Genomic DNA, 25,790 nt, shown 5'->3' with positions numbered 1-25,790 from the left:
TGTGCACAGGGTAAACGAAAGAAAATAACAACTTTAGTTAAGGATTCACATAAAATCTCATTTCAAACAACACGGTTGCAAATCATTTAACAAAAAAAATCAAAATTGCAGCAAAAAAAGGAAGCAACACAGAAACTGTTTTTACTCTTACAGCAAATGTTGGCAAACGAAGACATTGTGAAACAAACTTTGCAATCATCAGTTCTCGAAAAGCTTGAAAAGAAAAGAAACTAAAAGATGAAATAAGTGAGAAAAATTACAGGAAAACAAGAACTGAAAAGAAAAGAAGTGATCAAATAGAAAAACAAACATTGAGCATTGAGCACAATAACAAAACTGCAATGGATTTTCGCTTCAGCATTGACCACAAGCGTACCAAAAGTATTCATCAAATCAAACAAAACAAAACGAAAATAGAAGTGCACGAAACGGGAGAACAGGAAGCGGAAATCACGTCAACATAAATACCAGCCAAAACAAGGAAGCAGCCAAAAACCACAAAAATATCACCCAAACTCTAAACAACAAAAGACTGCAAAAAAGAAAGACACTTTCACGAATATCTACGCTAACAATCAAACAAAACAATTTGCAGATATAACAGACAAACGTTGTCAATCAGCCACGCGTAATAAATACGACATAAAAACAAAGATCAACTAAAAAAAAATCCCTTTATCGAGGAGTGTGTTAGCGTGGACAACGATTGACTCTGGATAAAATGAAGCATTTGAAATTTAAAGTCGGTTTTATTTACTACAATATTATCAACAGATTTAAAGGATGAAGAGTGGCACGTCATATTGGAATATCTCATTTGTTATACACAATTTGTTAACCTTTGCTCTGGTCATCGGTTTGCAAAATCATTTTCTATGTAAGTATATATAAATGAAAATATATTTCGGGTTTGAATTTATCACCAAGTTCTTTGTGATACTGCCCAACTATTTTCTACTTAATATTTCTAAGAATTTAAAATCAAAATTAAAATTAGGTATGAAAAATAATATTTTTAAATTATAAATTGAGTTCTTAAGAAAGTTACATATTTTTCGGTTCACTCTGTGTTTGATAAGATAACAACGCGATTTCATTGCTGAACCAAACTTCAAAATAATGAATGTTTGGCGGCCATAATTTTTTAGCTTTTATATTGAAACATTTGTAGAATATAAATTTATTCAAAGTATTGGCCTTTATTAGCTTTGACCTCTTCCCATGTTTCTGGTAACATATGAATTCCGCGCCAAAAGAACTATCCATCTTTTAAGGCCAAGAACGAATTAAGACAATGTCCGATATTCTGTCCAAAATGAAGCGTATCCCAGAGAGATCGTTCTTTATCGTTCGAAACAAATAGTAGTCGGACGGGCCACGGTCTGGACTATAATGCGGGTGAAGCAAAACTTCCCAACCACTTCATTCTAAGTAATTTTTAACAGGTACTGTAACATGTGACCGAGCGTTGTCATAGTGGAATATTACAGATTTATTTCTGGACGCATATTATGCGCGTTTTTTGGCCAATACACTTCCAAACGAATCACTTGCGTTTAGGAGACGTTCCTTGTGATTATCTAGCCAGATTTCAACAGGGATATTTGGTTCTGGTGTCGATTCGGCTGGTTGGTCAGACTTCACATACAACATCTTACGCTTTGTTATCGTAATGGAGCACAGTCTATCGGCTTCAATTCGTATGGTAACCAATTTTTAAACTTCGAGTAATGTCTCCAATTATTGGTTTCCAAACTATATTGGCTAGCCTGGGCGAACCTGAACCCCTTTGCACGTAGAAACTGATGGAAATCATTCACCATAATCTTTGGAGAGCAATCGGCGTGCTTTAATGACACTCTTTTTCAAATTAAAGAAATAAAGCAAAATACTTTCTTAGGGAATGGCCAATCCATATCCACTTGCGGCATCGGATATTGCTCCTAGTGAGCCGACCATAAGGCCGCATTGATGATGGTGTTCGCGTATAAGATTCGCATGATTTTCTGTAAGCTGCGATTGATAAAGGCTTGCATAGCCTGCAATTTTTTGTTGATTGCATTCCATGTCTCGCAGCCATTTTATGTATGTTTATTGACAACCCTACTAGCACAGGTCAGCATACCAGTTATATCCGTGTTTTTATGTAGTCTCCAAGATTACCTTGTAGTCCTCACATAATTGCTGTTATTTTGAGATACACGGGTTATTACGAAATCAAGTACAATGTTAAACAACAATAGAGGTAGCAAGAATCCATGGTGCAAAACTTTCTCCACTAACTTTGGCAACTTGGTTGCTGTTCGTGCCGTATTCGGTGACACCGTAGTACAAGCTTTTAATTAGCTTGGTGATTACATTGTGTTTCATAGTCTCAAATGCTTTCTCTATAAAGCATAGATAGCGGTGTGCGCCATTCGCTGGAATGCTCCACTATTATTCGAAATGTGTTTACATGGTCGACGCATGATCGGTGCGCTCTAAAATCAGCCTGCTTGTTTCGTAGACTAAGTAACACATGGTCACTTATGTTTGATAACGTTATTCCTCTCCAATTCTTTGGCAGCAGAGTTATAATCCCCTCCGTGAGTTCAGTCGGCAGTCTCGATATCTCAGAAGTCCGATATGAGAGGAGGCAAGAACTCAGCGCTTAGTCTACAGTCAGCTTTCAGTAACTCTGGAGATATGTTGAACTACCAGGTGCTTTATTGGACTTCTAACCTTTAACTTATGATGTGGTAGTAAATTTTACACTCTATTTTTTATTTTTCTAATAACTTATCTTTGTTTCATTCTCTTAAGCTGATATTGCAAGTACCCTCATATTTTACCATACTTTTATTGACAGAATCGTTTTGTTTTTAGAATCTTACAGTAACGCTGAGATTTATATGTGCAGGTGTTAAATTTACTACACGTCGTCGTATGCGGAAGTTTATAATAGATAATATTTTACTACCACGTAGTGGTTTGTGTGATTTTCTTATAGTAAATATTTTACTACACGTCTAAGTTAGCGTTAGAAACCCATATACAAAAAATTACTACACGTCTCCGTAAGCGTATTCTTGTATTTTTGTTTTGAGTTTCAGAAAAGTTTTTAACTCTGTTGAAACTAAACATACATGCTAAGAGTGTAATAAACCAATGTGTATGGGCTGTAGCAATCGTCTATGTATTAATTGTACTAAGTCTGAATTTGACGAATGATAATTTTATCTCAAAAGACTGATTGTTATTTTTTTATATATACAATATATTGAAATGTTCCTTTTTATTTTAATAAGTATATAACTTAGGCTGTTGAAAAATCCCATTTAATTTTTTTGTTTTACCTTTATTTTCTTAATGAACAAGTAAATGATATACCTATTTTTTTTGTTTGTATAAAAGAGGCTTGTGAAATAAAGTAATTTATTTTTAGTAAAATTTAAATTGTTTACTTGTTTTCGTTAATAATTATTTTAGAAGCAATCAAACTTGAATAATAATAAAAATAATATTATTATAATACATACTCATTCAAAATTATATGTAAAATAAATCTGGTGTAAAATTTACACCACATCTTCATATACGTTAAACAATTTCACGTCATAAGTTAAAGGCTAGGATGAAATCGCGAATGATATTTCGGAGATACTTGGGTGTGCGTTGTCAAATTGATTGTCCCCATGGTGTTGAAGGCAGGTGCATATGCTTGTTGGCGGTGTTTGATGTGGTTTAGAGAGAAGTTGTTGTACTATTTTTTTCATATCTTAATCTGACTCCATTTCGATTGGATTTCATTTAATTCGGTTAATGGTCTAAACTAGCAAGCCCACAGCCACTCATATATTGCCTATGTGCTAGCAAATCCGAGGAACCCATTTGTCCTACTTTTTGATTCAATAATATTATACAAAATCTGTGTTTTCAATTTATTTCAAATCAAGGTTACATTTTCGGACACCCTTTACAATGCCAAAGGGTAAAAACTAATTCCCTCACATAAAATTTGCTTCATAAAATGCATAGTTCATACTTATATCATACTTCTTTGTTAGAGTATTCGTTAAAATAACAATGTATACTAAATAATAAATCCATTTTCTTATTTTGTTCTTATTTTGGACAAATTAACTAAATTTGAATATCAAATATTCTTCATTAAAATACAAACATACGACGTATGAAACATACAGTTGCAAATTCGAGAATAGCAGTACATTTATTTTAACATGAGAATATTGTTTATTTTAATAAACTGACAAGTGTGTTCATTGTTTGTGGGGTAATATTTTTGCAAGCAGTATAAAATTTGGAAAATAACGGACTCTTGTAAAGGATCATTCAATAGGGACTTCCAAATTTTCACAGTTGATAGCGGCCATACTGTTGTAGCTATATCTGACGAATTGGATAACATAAGTCAGGCCATCGCCGCCAATGGCAAGCGCTATAGGTCGATGATTGATGATCGTTGGGCCAGAATTGAATGTCATGGACCCCACACAGCTAATACAACATTGTACATTCTACACTAGTGAGGGCATGGTGATCTCACAAACTTGGCGGCCCGAAGTCCAAGAATAAGGTCATTACACACAAAAATACATACTCGTAGTCGTTTGGAGTTCCCAAATAACGACTAATATTTTGTAAACTGAAGCATATAAGCTCGTTTTATTTCGAAGTTCAGGCTGTATTTAATATATTCAACATTCATTATCTTCTGCTTTTCCAACACAGTGCACTGTTAAAACAGTTTAAATATTTAGTTGTGCTGCTATTATCTTGTTCGCAACTGTATCTATTTCAATTCAAATTAGTTATAAACATGGGAATATTGCAATCAACATTTGCTTTTAACTCACTTATGATTCATTCATCAATTTAACAACATGTGAATCTTAAATTAAACATCATCGATATAATCGACATCATCATACAATCAACTAAAGTATAAAATATAATATAGATGAGAAGTAAATTTTAAAAGGAAAATTATGTTCTTTGAAAATTGCTAAATTTAGTTTGTTAGTTTATTAGCAAAATCATATTCAATTGATTTCGTTCTCATATCTGTTTTTATTTGTTTTTATTATTTTACTTTATATGTATCACTTTCATATATTATTCGTTTTATGTAAAAATCATCAGATGTTCCAATTATTGGTTGTATTTTACAAGGATGTTTAACTAACAGACTAAAACATACTTGAGTGTATGGTATGTTGAGAATATCTAATATACAGATGATATGAAAACTAAATTCAATTCTAATAACAGAGATAACATTTCAATATGCTGCCTTATTGTGCGAGTGTATGTGAGAACGTGTTCTAAAAATACAGTGAGTATAAAAAATAAGGCTACAATGCCATATTAGCATTGATAATAAACAATTATATGACAATGTAGCTTATTGTTAATTTAGAAATAATATTGAAAAATTCATATGAGTAATTTGCATTGCTTTGAAGAGACTTTGATACTATCAGGAATTCCAGTTTAAATCCATATGAAAACTTTCCGCCAATACTTTTGCTTACATACAAATGAACAGATATGCTTCATACATAAATTAAATTTCAAAGTTGAATTACTTCATCTTCAGATATTATAAAATCTCTATATCAATATAAACACAATCAAACACATCCTCATGGATTTATTATAGTAGTATTTGTATGTATGTTAATATTTACATAGATTAAGGTGGCCCTTTTTATTTAAAGCCACATTTAAAGAGTCATTCCATTTTTCACATCTTTCTTGAAATCTGAACTAAACCCATAAGGCTCCCTTTTCGCTCTATTTTGCGAACAAATATCAGGATTGAATAACTCTGAAACACGTCGCACAATGTGTTGCCACATATGCAAAAATCAGAAATTTGGTCATCACAAATTATTATGAAATGTATTTATTTTGAATAATAACATTCCATATACTGTAATGTTAAAATATTATTCATTTACTTTTCCTTGCCGAGACGAGACGAGAAGATGCTGAAGTCAAACTATTTACGAAAAATATTTTTTTCCTTTATTCCTCTTTTTATACCCTACACCACCATAGTGGGGAGGGTATTATGCGTTTGTGCAGATGTTTGTAACGCCCAAAAATATTAGTCTAACACCTTAAAGTATACCGATCGACTTAGAATCACTTTCTGAGTCGATTAAACGATGTCCGTCCGTCCGTCAGCCTGGTTGGCTGGCTGTCCATGTAAACCTTGTGCGCAGAGTACAGGTCGCAATTTTGAAGATATTTCGATCAAATTTGGTTCATATTACTTTTTCGGCCCAAGGACATCGGTCCATTATTTCACCTAGCCCCCATACAAAGTCCCCTCGAAATTTTACTTTATCGGTCATAAATGTTTAATTTATCTATGTATCTACACAAATTTCACTCCAAATAAGTTTTATATATACAAAATTCATGTCACCAAATTTTGATATGATAATTAGTCATAGCTCCCATATAGACTCGCTTCCGAAAATCACTTTAACGTGCATAAATCGCTTAAAAATGTGGGTATACACACAAAATACAACATAGTTAAATTTAATATAGACATAAATCACACGACCTAATTTCAAGGTGATCGGTCCATAATTGGTCATAGCTCCCATATAAGGCCCACTTCCGAAAATCACTCATGAATATAAATTATTGATATTTTAAAAGAAAAATATTTTTACTCATTTACTTGGTGTAGGGTATTATATGGTCGGGCTTGACCGACCATACTTTCTTACTTGTTTAGTCTAGTGACACATCTTCCACCACACCACCATCAATTGACATCAAGCATTCCAGATTAAAAAAGTGATTTACAAATTTAATCATATGGTTTTGTGTTCTGAATTGGTTATCAGTGACATTATAAACATTATTTCCAAAAAAATTAAAAAACAACTTTGGAAAAAAAAAAATTATTTTGTTTATCTAAAAATTCTAATCTAATAATTTGGTGAAGGGTATATAAGATTTGGCACAGCCGAATATAGCTCTCTTACTTATACCACTGTGTGTCGTTGAATTTGTGCGAAATGAGGCAGATACCATCTGTGAAATCCATGTCCTCCAGCAAAATATACCAGCAAGAAAGGTATTCAGGAAAATATCTCTTCAAATTATGTATTATTGGTAAGAACTGGGTTGAAGTTTAATTTGTTTGAGGTTGTCTGACATTTTGAACCATAACACTGCTTTAATTGGAACGCTTTAGATGGTGATTAAATATTCTGTGTAAATTATGTAATTGTTAGTTGTGAATTTTTGACTTTAGTGTGTTTTTCACAGAACGGTCATAGCTAAATTGATTTAAAATTACACAAGGATCAGGAAAAAAATAAATAATTAATGGAGTCCTAGATGAATACTTTTCAATGTTACTAACAAAATGATAACTGCTTTTATTTTTGTAGTGCTAATGCAGCATGGATTGATGACTTCTTTTTCATCCTCTTTTAATACAAAAACATTAATTTATCCATACAATTTTGCAAGAGCCTAATATACATGAAAACATACAGATTTTTATTAGTTGTATCTGGCATCTGCTAACGATATTGAAATATTGAATTATTATTTCTTATCTCAAATGGAAGTAATATACTTTTTTAGGAACATTTAAAATCAAAAATATATAATTGTGCATATTCAATACTTCCTTCCACTGAAGTGTTTTACAAACAATATTTATTTGTAATAAATAAGAATAATATAAAAAAAATTAAATGAAAAATTCATAATTTTGTGTACATATGAAGAGTTTTGTTTTCAAATAAGTCTTAATTGCTACAAAAGTTTGTAAATCTCTTGATGTAATTGAAATATGTATATTTCACAAGAATATATCTAATAAAAATCTTAACAATATACAAATGGAAAGTAAACTAATGAAATTACATAAAATTTGTTTGTCAAACACAAAGGTATGTAATTAAAAGACATAAAATAAAACAAAAAACTTTTTAACAAAAAAAAAAACAAGTAAGAGTGTTATATTCAATATGTTACAATAAAATAATTTTCTGGGGTTAGTGTCAAATTTGGTAGAAAGACTTAATTAAGTTCATATAAAACTTGTTTATGTCCAATTTCATCACTATATTTATTATTATAAAATAATTACGAATGTTCAAGTCATTTTCTGGAGGGACTTTTTATGCGGACTAGGGACATATATTGCCCGATTTTCGCTATAATTTACAAGTACTTAGAACTAATTTTAGCACAATTTCATCAGGATTGCAGTATAATCATCATATTTATTACTGGTCAAACAGTATTCCTGAAGGAAATTTATTTGATGCTAGGTGAAATTATGGACCAAACAAAACTTATCAACAGAGAACATTTTAACAGACAGACAGATGGAAGGACAGAACTAGATCGTCTTAGACTTTCATAAGGGCCCAGAATATATATACTTCTATTGGTCTACGATGAATATTTCGACGTATTACAAATAGTATGATAAAATTAATACACCCCCATCTTTTTGGTGGTAAAAAGAATAGTAAAAACACAGAATTCAAATTTTTTAATAATTTGAAAAAAAACGTAATATTTATAGCAATAATATGAGAGCTTCTTCACTGAATCCATATGATCCGTATCGTGTACTTATTGAAAGCTAAAAACAGTTGTAAAATTGTTTAATGAATATGACATAATCTCTAATAAAGAGTGATTCATCTAGAGGTTTTCTTAAATTTTAAATACAGAAGTGTATTACGATATTTTTATTATGACTCGAAAAATTAATTTTTAAAAATACTTGAATACAAACATTTATTCTCTGTGTGCACATTTCATTAGTTTTTTAAAACGTTTTTGTGTAAAAAAAATTCTGTGTTAAAAGTTTTTATGCTGAAATAAGTAAGTTAGTAAAAAAAATATATATTAAAAACATGTTATTGTAAAAAAAAATGTTTGGTCAACAAAATCCCGTACATCACGAAAAAGTCATAGAGTTTGAACTTGGGGCGTCATCGGCCTATATTTCAACGGTCAACGATTACAAAGTTTTTTTGGACCGAATTGAATGATTCGACATTTAGGATGCGCGACACCAAGGGAAGCCGCGGCCTTTCAAGCAATTAAAAAAATGAGGAAGCGCTTACTGAAATACCCTATATATATACTCTTACAACCACTCATGGCGAAGGGTATAAAAAGTGTTACCACAAAAGTTTGTTACTAATTTAAATATGGGATAAGGAAAAAATTATATTTTTTTGCTTTTTTCGGTAATTTTTCTATCATCTTTCATCAATCTCGAACATTTATTTGGAAGTTACTATTTTGCATCGACAGAGCTTAATTTAGCAGGATTCGTAAAATGAAGAAATGGTGCAAAAAAAATATTTTTATTTTGGATTTCTGTAAATTTATTCATTTATATTGAGATCAAAATATGTATAGTGGTCCGAAGAAAGTTTTTCATATACAAATTTTGATCCAAACATTTTTAACGATTCGACTTATTTTTGTATAGATATGTTTACTATTACCAATAACTAATTGAGACAAATATCGGTTTTCTAGGTCTCCTAGTACGGATATTATGCGTTTGTGAAGATGTTTGTATTAGTCTAATACCCACCTCAAAGTATACCAATCGACTCAGAATCACTTTCCGAGTCGATTAAACGATATTCATCCGTCCGTCAGCCCGCCTGGTTGTCCATGTAAAATTTGTGCGCAAAGTTAAGGTCGCAATTTTGAAGCTATTAAGACAAAATTTAGTACATGCAATCACTTCGGCCCAAGGACCAAGTCCATTAAAAATGGCTGAAATAGGGCCATTATTTCACCTAGCCCCCATACACATGTCCTCCCGAAATTGGACATTATCGGTCATAAATGTTTAATTTATATAGGTATGTACACAAATTTTGCTCATTTGCAAATTTTGCAAATAAGTTTTATATATATGGGGGATTTCATGTCAAGTGAACCAACTTTTGAAATCGATGTCTTCCGATCGGGATGAAATTTGCACCAAGGTTAGCTCTATTGGATAGTAACTCAGACACAATTTTTCAACAACATCGGTCGAGAACTCTCTGAGTTATAGGGGGTAAAATTTTGACAATTTGGTCAAACAGGGGTTTTTTCTTATCCATGTAACTTATTACCTATTGTTCTTAGCAAAATGTGTTCCAAATAGTATAGATAGCTATTTCTTCGATCTTTCGAAAAAAAATATTTAAAAAAAAAATAAAAAATTTTTAATATTTTTTTTCCGAAATCAAAAACTTTTTTGACTTTTTTTTAAAATACGCTATTTTTTTTTATTTTTTTTTTTTCTTAAAATAAAGTTTAGATATTTTCCTTGAACACCTACTTGGTCGCTTAGTGGGATGCGAGTGGGATATCTATCAAAATAAATATTTTGTAACTCAAAACATAAAATTTTTGACTTTTTTTGCAAAATCAAAAACTTTGTTGACTTTTTTTTTTCAAAATGGACCCTTTTTTAATCTTTTTTTTTAGGTCAAACAAAAGCTTAGATATTATCCTTGAAGACCCTTTTGGTCGCTTAGTGGGATGCGAGTGGGATATCTATCAAAATAAATATTTTTTAACTCAAGACTTACAATTTTTGACTTTTTTTTTTGCAAATACGATTTTTTTTCCAAATGGGCCCTTTTTTTAAAATTTTTTTTGTAGTCAAAAGAAAGCTTAGGTCCATTCCTTTAAGATATTTTTAGTCCCTTAGTGGGATGCGAGTAGGATATCTATCAAAATAAATATTTTGTAACGCAAGACATACAATTTTTTAATTTTTTTTTGCAAAATCAAAATTTTTTTCCAATATGGGCCCTTTTTTAATTTTTTTTTTGCTCAAAAGAAAGCCTAGGTCCATTCCTTTAAGATATTTTTAGTCCCTTAGTGGGATGCGAGTGGGATATCTATCAAAATAAATGTTTTAACACAAAAATTGTATGTCTTGAGTTACAAAACATTTATTTTGATATATATCCCACTCGCATCCCACTAAGCGATCAAAACCATCTTAAAGGAATAGGCCTAAGCTTTCTTTATAGCAAAAAAAAAAATTACAAAAAGGGCCCATTTTAAAAAAAAGTCAAAAAAGTTTTTGATTTTGCCAAAAAATCAAAAATTGTATATCTTGAGTTACAAAATATTTATTTTGATAGATATCCCACTCGTATCCCACTAAGGGACCTAAAATATCTTAAAGGAATGGACCTAAGCTTTCTTTTGACTACAAAAAAAATTTTAAAAAAAGGGCCCATTTGGAAAAAAAATCGTATTTGCAAAAAAAAAAGTCAAAAATTGTAAGTCTTGAGTTAAAAAATATTTATTTTGATAGATATCCCACTCGCATCCCACTAAGCGACCAAAAGGGTCTTCAAGGATAATATCTAAGCTTTTGTTTGACCTAAAAAAAAAGATTAAAAAAGGGTCCATTTTGAAAAAAAAAAGTCAACAAAGTATTTGATTTTGCAAAAAAAGTCAAAAATTTTATGTTTTGAGTTACAAAATATTTATTTTGATAGATATCCCACTCGCATCCCACTAAGCGACCAAGTAGGTGTTCAAGGAAAATATCTAAACTTTATTTTAAGGAAAAAAAAAAAAAAAAAAAAAAAGGACCCATTTTAAAAAAAAGTCAAAAAAGTTTTTGATTTCGGAAAAAAAATATTAAAAATTTTTTATTTTTTTTTTTAAATATTTTTTTTCGAAAAATCGAAGAAATAGCTATCTATACTATTTGGGACACATTTTGCTAAGAACAATAGGTAATAAGTTACATGGATAAGAAAAAACCCCTGTTTGACCAAATTGTCAAAATTTTACCCCCTATAACTCAGAGAGTTATCGACCGCTGTTGTTGAAAAATTGTGTCTGAGTTACTATCCAATAGAGCTAACCTTGGTGCAAATTTCATCCCGATCGGAAGACATCGATTTCAAAAGTTGGTTCACTTGACATGAAATGCCCCATATACAAAATTCATGTCACCAAATTTTGTTACGATCGGTCCATAATTAGTCATAGCTCACATATGTATAGACCGGCTTCCGAAAATCACTTTAACGTGCATAAATCTCTTAAAAATGTTGGTATACACACAAAATTCCTCATAAATAACTTTCATATATACATAAATCACACGACCTAATTTCATGGTCTGTCACGAATATAAATGATTGATATTTTAAAAGAAAAATGTTTTTCGAAAAACATTTTCTTAGTGTAGGGTATTATATGGTCAGGCTTGACCGACTCTACTTTCTTACTTGTTTAAACATAAATTTAAAAGTTCTTAAAATACATACAAAAAACATAGGTTTTTAACTTTAAAAGAAAAATCTGAAATTTTAGAACAATTAGGAAAAGTGATTCTAATTTAAGAACAAATTTTGGGTGAAAATATCTACAATATGTGGAACAAAAAAAATATAAATGCTATTATTAAATGTGTTAACAATATATATTGGAGCTGGAAAAAGAAAAACTGTGCGGCCTCCCGAGTACCTAAAATGCATTATACCGATGGTTTTTGAATATAAGATAAAAAATATCCCTGTTATCGGACTTAAATTAAAAGAAAAGGCCGAAGACCTACCGATTTTTTCGCATATTAACTTTAATTTTTTTTCCTTTTTTCAAAATAAATTGTTGTTTTTATAAATTCAATAAACAATAAATAAAAAATTTAACATAAAAAACGTTTATTTTATGGGAAAAATGTTTGTAGATGGGAATTAGATGCCACTCGCAAATATGAACAATTTTGGAAAAGTGAACTGGCCTGTTTTTAATTAGTTATTATTATCGCGAGTGCACTGTATATGAAATCCCTATGTTGCCTTCAGCATACAGACGGACATACGGATATTGCTAGATCATCTTAGAATTTTATAAGGACCCATAATATATATACTTTTTGGTTGTACGATGAATATTGCGATAATTTACAAACTGACGAATAAACTCAATATTCACACATCTTTTTGGTAGTTGCTATAAAAATACTTTTGTTTAAATATGAAATATTTGTATAAACGTCCACATGAATGAGGGATAAATAGAGAAAATTTCCATTTGTGTGATGCGAAATAGACTGATCCAGTATTGTACAGAATAAAAACCTACAACCTACTGGAAAAACATCTCCTAGAGTTTTGTTTTTTATTTAAAAAAAAATAGCCAGATTTTGATCGTCATCAAAAATTGTACATAGATTTATAAATGTAAAATTATATAATTCTTTTTAGTAATAGGCTCAGGACCTCGCTGAAATATAGGACTATTTTTATTTGTTTCGGCAATGCAATATGTCTAGTGAACCCTAATAGGAACAGACACATACACACAGAAGTTGTAACAAACAATAAATACCAAAGAAATAATTCATGTCGGTTTGACTGGAGGGCCTGTTTATCATCTTCTAAACAATAACAATAGAAACGCCATCAATAGCAACAATAATAAAACCAACAACATTACAATACAAATTCACCACATTGTATAGCTCTAACACCAGAACACAAATGCACTCAACACATACACATTTACGTGTGGCACTGTTATGTGGCAAATCTAATAAATAAAAATGTGGGTTAAATATGATTGTATGTACAACCTTAAATTATGGCGGCATTTTGAAGGTCGCAGCATTAATTATTTGCCGCACGACATAACACCAAAAATACGACATACACTCTGGTGTTTGTAAGTATCTACAACATATTAGGATGGTTTCATTTTTTGCCAACTGAACAACAACTAATGATAGAGTAACAATTTGTGTAAATGTTATTCTACAACAAGCTATGCTTTAGTTTTCATTTGGAACATCGCCAATTTTGAAACCGTCCTACTGTACATATGGGCATGGAGTTCCGCAAATTTATGATTACGTTGGCATCATTCAGGAAATATTTTGCAGAAGTAGCAACAATTGCCTTAAACGAAAGTTATTGAATAATTTACCAAACTTTATTACACTTATACGGGTATATGTAATACTGAATAGCTGGAAGCAATATATAAAATAAAAACACTAAGTAATTGTGTTAGTCACACTCTTAATATGAACTTGAATTTAAAGGCTGTCATCGTTTTGAGTGAAAACTTTGTTAAATTTTTGAAAAGGAAACAATTATATGATTTTTCTGCAGTTTACGTCGACTAACATTTTTAATATTGTACAATAGTGGAGAAAGTGAAAAGTTGATACCTTCTTACTAAACTACAGGACTGTCTAAAGAAAAGTTATATTTCGCAGATTACGACCGTTGATGCAGCTCAATTGGGTCCACTACATAGGTCCCTTTGCGTTACCTAGAAAATGAAAAACTGATAAAAGGGATGGGTAGATCATTCAAAGATACTTAATACTGCATGCAGTATGGTAAAATTTAATAGAAATGTAGAAGAATGTTACAGTCATTCCTTATACACCTAATATCGAGTTTCCACCACTTAGTTTAGAAGGTATCTACCCTTTGATACAGCTTAACTAGGTCCCTTTGTATTAGCTAGAAGTACAGAAGAGATAAAGGGGATGTAAATATGATTCATAGATAATATTGTATTCAATATGGTATAATTCAATAGAAATATAGAAGAATGTTCCAGTCTTTCCATAGTCACCTATTGTCGCACAAATATGTTTCATAGTCGATATTTCTGAAAAAATGATTGAAGGACCAATGAGCAGGACATTAACAGAGAAGATATATCTAGGTATGTAGATCGTCATATAATTTACCTCATTTTTATAACTCTTACAGAAGTCTTTTAGCATGAGTGCCAAATTTATAGCAGCCATTATATTAGTTTTAATTATTTCACGTAGCTCCCATACAAATGTTCTCCTGAAATAGGAATTTTTTCCCATAAATATTTGATTTATATAAATATCCATCATAGATAAGTTTTATATAAAATAAAATACATTTAACAATTTTGTGTTGATCAATCCACAATTGACCATAGCATCCATATAAGGTCCACTTCCGAAAATCACTTTAACGAGTATAAATCTCTTAAAAATATCGGTATCCACATAAAATTCTACATAAATAAGATTCATATAATAATAGTTTCATGGTGATTGGTTCATAATTGATCACAGCTCCCATACAAGCACCCGAATATCACTTTAAAATGTTGGTATTCCCAACCAAGTGAAAAAAGTTTTATGTAGTAATAAATCACTTGAGTTAATGTCAGAACGATAGGTCCATAATTGGACGTAGCTCGCATATAAGGATCACTTCCGAAAATCACTTTATCAAGCTCATAAAAATGTAAGAATCCTAATAAAATTTAACAAACATATGTTTCATATAGAAATAAGTCATCATTTTTTGGGTATTATATGGTCGGATATGATCGACAAGACCCACAAATTAAGTTTATATCTTTCGTGTATTCTTGCTGGTATGTTAAATTTGCAGGACAATTTATCAAAATATTACCCATGTACTTCTGCGCTTTCGGTCATCCTAACGAGTGAGGTGCCTTCTCAATCAACTTCCTTTCCACATGGACATGATGAGAAGTGGATTAGATGGCGATACAAAAAGGAATAAAGTAAAAATACCTGGCAAATGAACTATTTTTCTGCCATAAACATCCAAAATTTCCCTTTATGCAATTTTAAGTCACTAACTTAGTTGAATATAAACTGATTTTAAGTTTCTCAGCTGATTTAGATTGAAAAAACTAGTATATATGATACTTCAGTAACCTTGCGCAATCTGTCTGCATATTCCATAGATTCCTCAAGGTCATTGCTTTGCATTTTCTCTTTATTGAGCGAAGCTGTTTTGAGCGAAGCTATAGACGAAATAACTCACAAAAAAAGATCAAATAACCCACAACAAAAATTTCATTGGCAATTATTTCATTATGAAATAAACTCCAACAAAAAATTATGAAATAAGATCCAACACATTGAGAGTTATTTCATAATGAAAAAAGTCTCAATTTGTATGGAAAATTGTGTGGGGGTTATTTAATTATACCCTACACCACCATAGTGCGTTTGTGCAGATATTTGTAACGCTCGAAAATATTAATCTAACACCCACCTTAAAGTATAGACTTGTAATCATTTTCTGAGTCGATTAAGCGATGTCCGTCCGTCCGTTTGTCCGTCTGGCTGGCTGGTTGTCTGTCCATGTAAACCTTGTGCGCAAAGTACAGGTCGCAATTTTGAAGATATTTCGATAAAATTTTGTACATATAATCTTTTCGGCCCAAGGACCAAGCCTATTGAACAGAAATCGCGCAATTATTTCACCTAGCCCCCATTCAAATGTACTACCGAAATTGGACTTTATCGGTCATAAATGTTTAATTTATATAGGTATCTACACAAATTTCGCTCCAAATAAGTTTTATATATACGAAATTCATGTCACAAAATTTTGTTACGATCGGTGCATAATTATTCATAGCTCTCATATAGACCCGCTTCCGAAAATCACTTTAACGTGCATAAATCTCTGCTGGTATATACACAAAATTCAACATAAATAACTTTCATATAGACATAAATCACACGACCTAATTTCATGGTGATCGTTCCATAACTGATCATAGCTCCCATATAAGGCCCACTAACGAAAATCCGTCACGAATATAAATTATTGATATTTTAAAAGAAAAATGTTTTTGCATATTTACTTGGTCGACGGGACCTGTTCAATCCAGATCCAATGGCTTGCATTAACTCAAATAGTGTTATGTATGTATTTGTGCGACAGACGACTAACCGATAATCCCTATTTGATGAATGGCTTGGAACAAATTTCCGGTGAGAAGTAAATTCACACCTCATTCGTAGGGTGTAACAACAATTTGGAGAAAGAAAAAATAGTTTAAACAAGTAAGAGAGCTAGAGCTATATTCGACTGTGCCGAATCTTATATGCCTTTTTAGATGAAAGCCGTGTGAAGGGGGAAAATGCTGGATAGACAGCAATGGTCAAACTCTCTGAGCCGAAACAAAATCGTTTAGACAAATGAATATGGAAAAAGGAAAGAAATAAAACGAAGTACTTAGTAGGGTATTCAATTAATCGGGTTTCTGGTTTAATCGGTTAATCGAGCAAATAATTAATCGAGGTTTAGATTTAATCGGTTAATAATCGGTTAATTTAAAATTATTCGATAAACCGAATAATTTATATTTTCATTTCAAATTGAAAATACAACAACGAATTTTGTATACAAAAACATAAAAAATGGCAAATAAGGTATTTGAGATCATTTTTGTAAACATATCGCCTATTTTCTGCAACAACATAATTACTCAAAATCCGTGTTTATTGAACTGAGTAATACAAAATATGCGCTGTTCTATAGTTTTATCAGTTTTCAAAAAAATAAATTATTTTTTGTGTGAGGGTGTTTTTTTGTTGTAAACATTGTAAAAATTCAAGTTTTCTCGTATATTTGATAAGTAAAAATTTAGTTTAAATACAGGTTAGAAAGATATTAAAATCTCCTATTTAAATTTCGCATGACTTGTTGAAAATTTATTTAAGAAATAGTAAAATGTCATAAAATATTCAAAGAAGTGTTTTTCGAAACGACTTTTTTTTAATTATGACGTTGTTGCAGCAAATGAGCGATGTGTGAGTTTTTTATAGTTTTAGTGAGATCTTCTGAAATAATCTTTTATAAAAAGAATATAATTTAAACGGTTTTTTTTCTTTAGATTTAATAAAACTTTTCTTGGAAAAAACTCTTTCGCTGATTGTATATTTTGGAGAAATCAAGAATATTCCTTTTTGGATTGTTTTAGGTATTGATTAAATTAATAGTTTCCTTCAGTTATGATAAAAGACTCATTTCAAAAAAAAAAAGTTTCGTCTATACATGTAAATACAAACAAAGTTTCAAATACATGTAAACTAAATATGTCAGTTGTTATACATATTCACTAAACATGTTTATTGGATGTTCAAAAAATATCTAATTTTAATTTGAAATTTGTATTTGAATTGAAATGGAAAAATAAATACAAACAAAAATTTAAAGTGCAAAAAAAGGAATTTCGGTTAATCGGTTAATAGACGTAAATTAATCGGTTTATTTATTATTTGAAAATCGGCAATTTTAAATTATTCGAACAGTTAACCGTCCAAAATTAATTGGTTAACGGATTAACGGTTAATCGATTGAATACCTTAGTACTTAGTATATTTTCTAATTATTTATTCAATTGTTTGAACAATGGATTCTTACCAATAAGCAGCAAGTAGGATAGCGAAGTGAACAGTTTAGAGTTAGATTTGTATCTCTAGCCGAAAAGAAGTATTTACGACTCTTTACGATTGTTTTAGATCTTAATGACAAATGGAAGTATACTGCTACTCATAGCATTCTGCATTAATATATATTGAGGAAAAATAGGAATTTCAGGAAAATGAGGAAAATCGCTAAGTGTTGTTTTTGGCGTAAACAATGCCCTTCACCAAATTATACTTTAAAATAAAAATTTGAAATATTTTAAGGAATAAAAAATTTAAAAAATTTTTTTTTCAAAATTTTATTTTTTTTAATTTAAATTTTTTTTTTACTTTATTGGTGAAAAAATGTATGGCAAAAAAATTATTTTGTTAAAAAAAATTGACCCAATGTATGTCCAACATACTTATATACATCGTTGCAATTGACTTTGAAATATTTATCATTGGATATCCATATTGTCTATGTTCGTGAATTAATAATCCAGATATATAAAAAATATGCCAAAAATCATGGTTTTCTTCCGTTTTTTCTCAGCCTTTGTGGGCCGATTTTCGAGCCGGAAGAATTTCCGATATATTTGATGTATCAGTCATGTTTGTAAGTCATTTGGGGCTACGGAAAGTTGATTTCAACATACAGACAGACATGGCTATATCAACTACCGCTATCTATAACGATACAGAATACATATACATTGTGTGGTCTCAAATGAAAAATGTAGAAATTACAAACGGAATGATAAACTTATGTATTGTACCCTTGCCACTCATGGTGAAGGGTATAAAGACGATTCAGGGAAATAAGTCTGCTTTTACACAGGGCAAGTTTTCTTGCTCAAGTCTAGAGTTTATAGGAGAGAGAGACAAGAAGAAAGAAGAGGGGTACACACTTGCTTGTACTGGCAAGTCTCTTCAATTCTCTTTTGTTTTCTCATTTTCACTATGGCGTCTATTAGGTTTTGACATATAAAATTGAACACAGACTTGCTGTGTGTAAACATACGAGCAAGTTTAAACGGGAATCGAAGAGACTTGCTTCAAGTAAACTTGCCCTGTGTAAAAGCAGACTAAAGTTCCAATAGGGGTTGTGTTTAACTATTCTACGTGTAAATAAGTTAAAAAGCAAACATGTTACGTTCACACTGAGGAGGGGATGCTGTCCACCTGTCACATTTAACAATGTTAATATACCTCAGTCCGATTATGTTACATACCTTGGTATTCACTTAGATAGAGGACTTACTTGGCGCCGTCATATAGAAACCAAGAGACTTCACATGAAGTTAAAAGCATCTAGCCTATCCTTCACTGGTTAATAAGTGACCAATCAAAGTTAAGCCTGGATTATAAAGTCACCCTGTATAAAATCATTTTAAAACCAATTTGGACATATGGAATCCAATTGTGGGGAACTGCCAGTAATTCCAGTATTGAGCTTATATAGAGGGCGCAGTCGGAAATTCTTAGGACCATGAAGGGTGCACCATGGTACATAAAAAAATGAAAACATCCACAGGGACTTGGAGGTGCCACTAGTGAAGGATGAGTTTAAGAAAGTCCGCGATAAATATATACTGAAACTGCAATCCCACCCAAATCCGCTTGCTCGGCTTTTCGCACAGAGCCAAACCAGATCAAGGCTTTGTAGAGGAGATCTACAACCCCGCTAAGATGAGGTCCTTGCATCAAGCAATGCTCTCTTTAGAGAGCAATTAGTTTTAATTTTAGTTATAAGATTTAATCACTTATTGTTAGGCCGAATGATATAGGCAGATTCAATAAATAAATAAAAAGTTAAAAAAAACTACGTCATGTATTTTGATGATATTAGAAAACTTTTCCCAGCACTCATATATGTATTATGAGAACTCATTAATTTGTAATCGATTGCATTACACAAAATACTACAGTGGAAAGTTGTTTTTAAGAAGTAATGTTTGCAAGTAAAAGAAACTGAAGTCAGTCTTATTTCGATGTAGAAAACTTCAAATACTACTCCCTCAATCTTGCTTATTATAACCTACTTTCCTTGTTTCAGCACAATGAAGTGCTTGAGTAGGACCATTCCTTGTTTTAAATTTAAAAATTTATTTTAGCTAATATTTTCACGCGCAAAATAAATATATTACCATCAACATATTAAATTTGTTCACTCCATTTCTTAAAGAATTGCAATGAAAAGAAAAACACACTTTTTCATGAAAGAAAATTGTAGTTTCAATTAAACTAATTTGAATTGCCTGTGTACTGAATAAAAACATATTCTGCACAACTCTGCAACCCATGGAAGGCAGCGAAAATTTTTATAGCATATTTTTTTTAATATTTTCCCCAACACTAGATTGGAAATATCATCATTCACATACAAGTGAAATATTTTCCATGGTATTTGTATAAATGTGCATATAAAAATATTTTTGTTGGTTTTATTTTTTTTTTTTTAGAAATAGCACATTCATATTTTATTGAGAGATTGAGGCTAAATCCAACTAAAAACAAGTAAGAGTGCTATATTCGGCTATGCCGAATCTTATATACCCTTCACCTTTGTTGTGGATGCATTATTATTTTTTATAATTAGTATATATGTATGTACATTGCCCACTTTCAGCGTACAGCATCCTAAATTTATCAAGAACACAAAAAACAACAACAATGCCAAACGAAACAAAACACCAAAAGAAAAAACAAAATACGCAAGCCAATGAAACCAACACACATCCAAACATACGTTTAATTGTATAAAAAACAACAACAACGCCAAAAGAAACAAAACACAAAAAAAAACAAAATACGCAAAGCCTGCACATCCAAGCCTACGTTTTGTTGCTTTTTTGTAAAAAAAAACCAACACACAACCAATCAACCGTTTAGTTGTATAAAAAACAACAAAAGAAACAAAACACATAAAAAAACAAAATACACAAAACTTGCACATCCAAACATACGTTTTGTTGTTTTTTTGTCAAAGCATGCAATACATTGTGTTTTTTGATGAAATTTTCAGAGGTTGTCTCGGATTTTTGCTCATATCTCCGTTATTTATGGACGGATTTTGCTGATTTTAAATAGCAAAATTCTCGAAAGTATGTCTGACAGAATTGTTGAAGATTTGGATCCCGGAGATATCTGGGGCCTTCAGAAAATTGATTTCAACAGACAGACAGACAGACAGACGGACAGACAGACAGACAGACAGACAGACAGACAGACAGACAGACAGACAGACAGACAGACAGACAGACAGACAGACAGACAGACAGACAGACAGACAGACAGACAGACAGACAGACAGACAGACAGACAGACAGACAGACAGACAGACAGACAGACAGACAGACAGACAGACAGACAGACAGACAGACAGACAGACAGACAGACAGACGGACATGGCTTAATCGACTCCGCTATCTATAAGGATCCAGAATATATATACTTTATAGGGTCGGAAATGAAAAATGTAGAAATTACAAACGGAATGACAAACTTATATATACCCTTCTCACGAAGCTGAAGGGTATAAAAATAATAAAAATATGAATGTTATTTTCTTTGCTACTCTATATAAATCAAAATATATGCATATATTTTTTATTTGTATAGTTACTTGTTTGGAAAATATTTATTTATACATATATACAGAATTTATATATTTACTTACTTGCCAAATTTTAGTTTTGTTGCTTTCAAATATTGTCTTAATAATATCATGTTGGAAAAATATGAAGCCGGTTTTAATATAAAACTTTCAGGTACTTTTTGTTATTCGAAACAACTAAACCTAGAAGTACCTTTACTACTTTACTTCAGTTATTGAACTATTTTAAATCATTTAAGAAAGCTATCAACAATTTGTTATTGTAGTTTTAACAAGTAAGAGTGTTGTATTCGGCTGTACAGAATCTTATATACTGATCGTTCGATTAATCGAATAATTTCTTAAGAATAATTATTCGAACAATTTAAAAATTACCATTTTCAAATAACGAATAATTCGAACAATTTTATGTAGAATAATCGAATAAATGTACATATATATTTAAATTTATTAAATTGCTTAAAATTTATCATAATTCCAATTTTTGTGTTTTATGTCTTATTAGAACGACAATTACGATTCTTTTAAATTAAATTGCAAAAGTAATTATTTAATGGCAACATTTTTACAAAAACTGAAAAAATTGCATCTTTCCCCTTGTAAATGCACCACAAAACTAAATCGCAAGTCGGCACGGGTTACAATCATGATAGAAACACAAAACTTCATATTTAACTATAGTTTTATATATATAAAAAAATTAGAGGGTATGAGTTCCGAAATTCCAAAAAAAAAATTTTTGGGATACATACAAGGCTCAAAATGTTCCTAACATGAACTCTGCTAAAAATTTAGAGGCCAAAGACAGAGCACGGAATTTGAAGTCAAATTTTATACAAAAAAAATATATTCGATACGAAACATACGCATTGAAATATTTTCGCAGCTTCCGGGTCAATATTTTAATGTTGCTGATACTCGAGGAATGTTGCAGACATGTTTAGGACTGAAAAGCAGAAAATTTTGACAAAGAGTTTTGGTAAGCAGTTGCTGCAAAAGAAGCCAAACATTTGTTACAAAGGGCTCTATAAATAGCGAAATTTACACCAAGGAATGTTTACAAAAGAGGATGCTTCCATTCATAAGATTACTTAATGTGTCCACTTGTTTTTGGCCAGATTTGGCTTCCTGTTACTATGGTAAGCAAGGTCTAGAGTGGTACAAGAACAATAATGTGATATTTGTGCCAAGAGAAGCAAGTTCTCCAAACTGTCTGGATCTAAGGCCAGTGGAGAGATATTGGGCTCTTGTTAAATTGAAGAGCAGAGAAAACCTTAATTGAAGGGTTCTCGAAAATGTTCATAAATTCATCATTATTGATTGTAATAGTTGTAGTAATAATTTAATCCAGTAAAAAAATCAAAACTTTAGATTTAGTAGTTTATTTTTTATTAACATTTATGTATGTTAAGATTTTTTCGATTTTTCGAATTATGGGCTGATTTTCATAGAATTCGGTACAGCAATTTCGGTATATAATATATTCGGTATGTAGTTTTATTGTGGAATTTCGCTTTTTATACCCTCACCACCATATTGGGGAGGTATTATGCGTTTGTGCAGATGTTTGTAACGTCCAAAGATATTAATCTAACACCCACTTTAAGGTATACCGATAGACTCCATGTAAACTTTGAGCGCAAAGTACAGGTCGCAATTTTAAAAGTATTTTGGTACATACAATAACTTCAGCCTAAGGACGAAGCTTATTGAAAATGTCTGAAATCGGTCCATTATTTCACCTAGCCCCCATACAAATGTCCTCCCGAAATTGATCTTTATTCGTGATAAATGTCTGATTCATATAGGTTTCTACACAAATTTCGATCCAAATAAGTTCTATAGATTCGGAAATCATGTCACCAAATTTTATGATGATCGGTCCATAATTAGTCATAGCTCCCATATAAGGCCCGCTTCCGAAAATCACTCAAAAGCACAAATCATAAAATTCAATAATTATAACTTTCATATACACATAAACCACACGACCAAATTTCATGGTGATATCCCATATAAGGCCCTTTTTGAAAATCACACAAATATAAATTATTGAAATTTTAAAGGAAAAATGTTTTTGCTCATTTACTTAGTGTAGGGTACTATATGGTCGGGCTTTACCGACCATATAGCGTAACTTAAAAACAGTTTAGCTTTTGGAATTTCGGTTTTTTAGATTATTCAATAAGCTAAACCGAATATATATTATGCAACTTCCTCCATTTTCGATATAGCGGTATATCTCAAAAACAAGATCAAAAATCAAGATCACCACTGAATTCGGGACACTGGAATTATGTAAACCAGCCGGGTGCCATATAAAGTATATATACTCTGGATCCTTATAGATATCGGAGTCGATTAAGCCATGTGCAGATTGCAGATCCGTCTGTCTGTTGAAATCAATTATCTGAAAACCCCAGATATCTTCGTGATCCAAATCTTCAATAATTCTGTCAGATATGCTTTCGAAAAGGTTCCTATTTAAAATCAGCAAAATCGGTCTACAAAAACCAGGACAACCTCTATTTTTGACCTATATCTGGATTAATAAGTCATTAATATAGACAATATTGATATCTAATGATACATATTTCAAAGACCTTTGCAACGACGTATGTATATAAGACCATAGTAAGTTGGACCTACAATGGGTCAAAATCGGAAAAAATATATTTTTTAAACCAAATTTTTTTATCACCAAAAAAATTTTAAATTTTAAAAATTTTAATTTGGCAATTCGAAAATTTTTTTCCAAAAAATGATGAAATAAATGTTGTTTACTTAAAAATATTTAAAATTTGTATTTTGAAGTATAATTTGGTGAAGGGTATATAAGATTATATAGCTCTCTTACTTGTTTCAACTAGCACAGTGTTATTATAGGAATTGTAAATGTTATTGTCAAGGGGTAAAAAAGAGATTATATTAATTATTTGTTATCCACCAACATTTTTTGTTTGAATTGTTTTTGTATGTAGTAATAAATCTGTTGATGACATATGTATAAGTATTATGCTTTATATATAATTTGTCTAAGTTACAGTTGACTGAAAGTCCAATATTAGAGCCTCCCTACTACATAGTATACACATGTACTCGTACATTTTTATATATATATATTAGGGTGGCCCTTAATAAACGAAAGTTGGATTTTGGCCATTCTCACCCTCCAGTTTGGCGAACATTAGCAAAAAAATCATCCTGAAAAAATTTTAGGTAAATCGGTTGGGGTTAAGACGTGCCGCAAGCCCTCTGAAGTTTTGAGATGCATTTACAAGGGGAAAAAATGCATTTTTTTCAGTTTTTGTAAAAATTTTGCCATTAAAAAATTACTTTTGTAATTTAATTTAAAAGAATCGAAATGTGTACGTAATTGTCGTTCTAATGAGACATAAAAAACAGAAATCGGTCAAAAAATGTTAAAGTTATTAAAAATTCGCCAGGCCATTAACGTGTCTCAGGCCACTAGAACATGAAATGTAGGAACAAAATTAACATATTTTGAGAAATATTAAAATAAAAGCTCATTTTTACTTAAAATATGTCCATATTTACTTGTATATAGTTTTTGTCTTCGTAGGATACCGTTAACCTATTCTTAGGTATGAACAAAAAAATTTAATTTTTTTAACGGCAGTTTCAAAACTCCATTTTCAAATTTTTAAAAATTTTGTTAAACAAATTTCAGAATTTTTTGATCATCTCATTGGGATTTATTAAGAGTATAATAGGGAATAAAAATATGAAAAAATTATGAAAATATCTCTTATAGTTTTTCCGTACCTGCGATTTAAATTTTGAAATTTTCGAGAAAAACCAATTATTTGGCAATTTTTAGGCCAATGAGCTCTATTTCCTTACTCTTATCAATTTTAAGTAAAACCTATTCAGAATATTATAGTCCAGATAATTCAAAATATACTCTGAAACTTCTACTAA

The 25,790-nt window shown here is 30.9% G+C and overlaps 1 protein-coding gene across 1 annotated transcript in view; it reads left to right on the top strand.

Annotated features, from left to right (window-relative positions):
- Positions 1-526: 526 nt before the first annotated feature.
- dpr18 (defective proboscis extension response 18) overlaps positions 527-25,790 on the top strand; it is a 156,412-nt gene continuing 131,148 nt past the window's right edge. The window contains exon 1 of the mRNA XM_065507998.1: positions 527-877. Coding sequence (XP_065364070.1) covers positions 784-877 — 94 coding nt within the window. The 5' untranslated portion in view covers positions 527-783. The remainder of the gene's footprint in view (positions 878-25,790) is intronic.

Source organism: Calliphora vicina, chromosome 4 (assembly GCF_958450345.1).
Source record: "Calliphora vicina chromosome 4, idCalVici1.1, whole genome shotgun sequence".
Lineage (NCBI taxonomy): Eukaryota > Metazoa > Arthropoda > Insecta > Diptera > Calliphoridae > Calliphora > Calliphora vicina.
The sequence above is the reverse complement of the archived record's forward strand: the minus strand, read 5'-3'. Positions and strand labels throughout refer to the sequence as shown.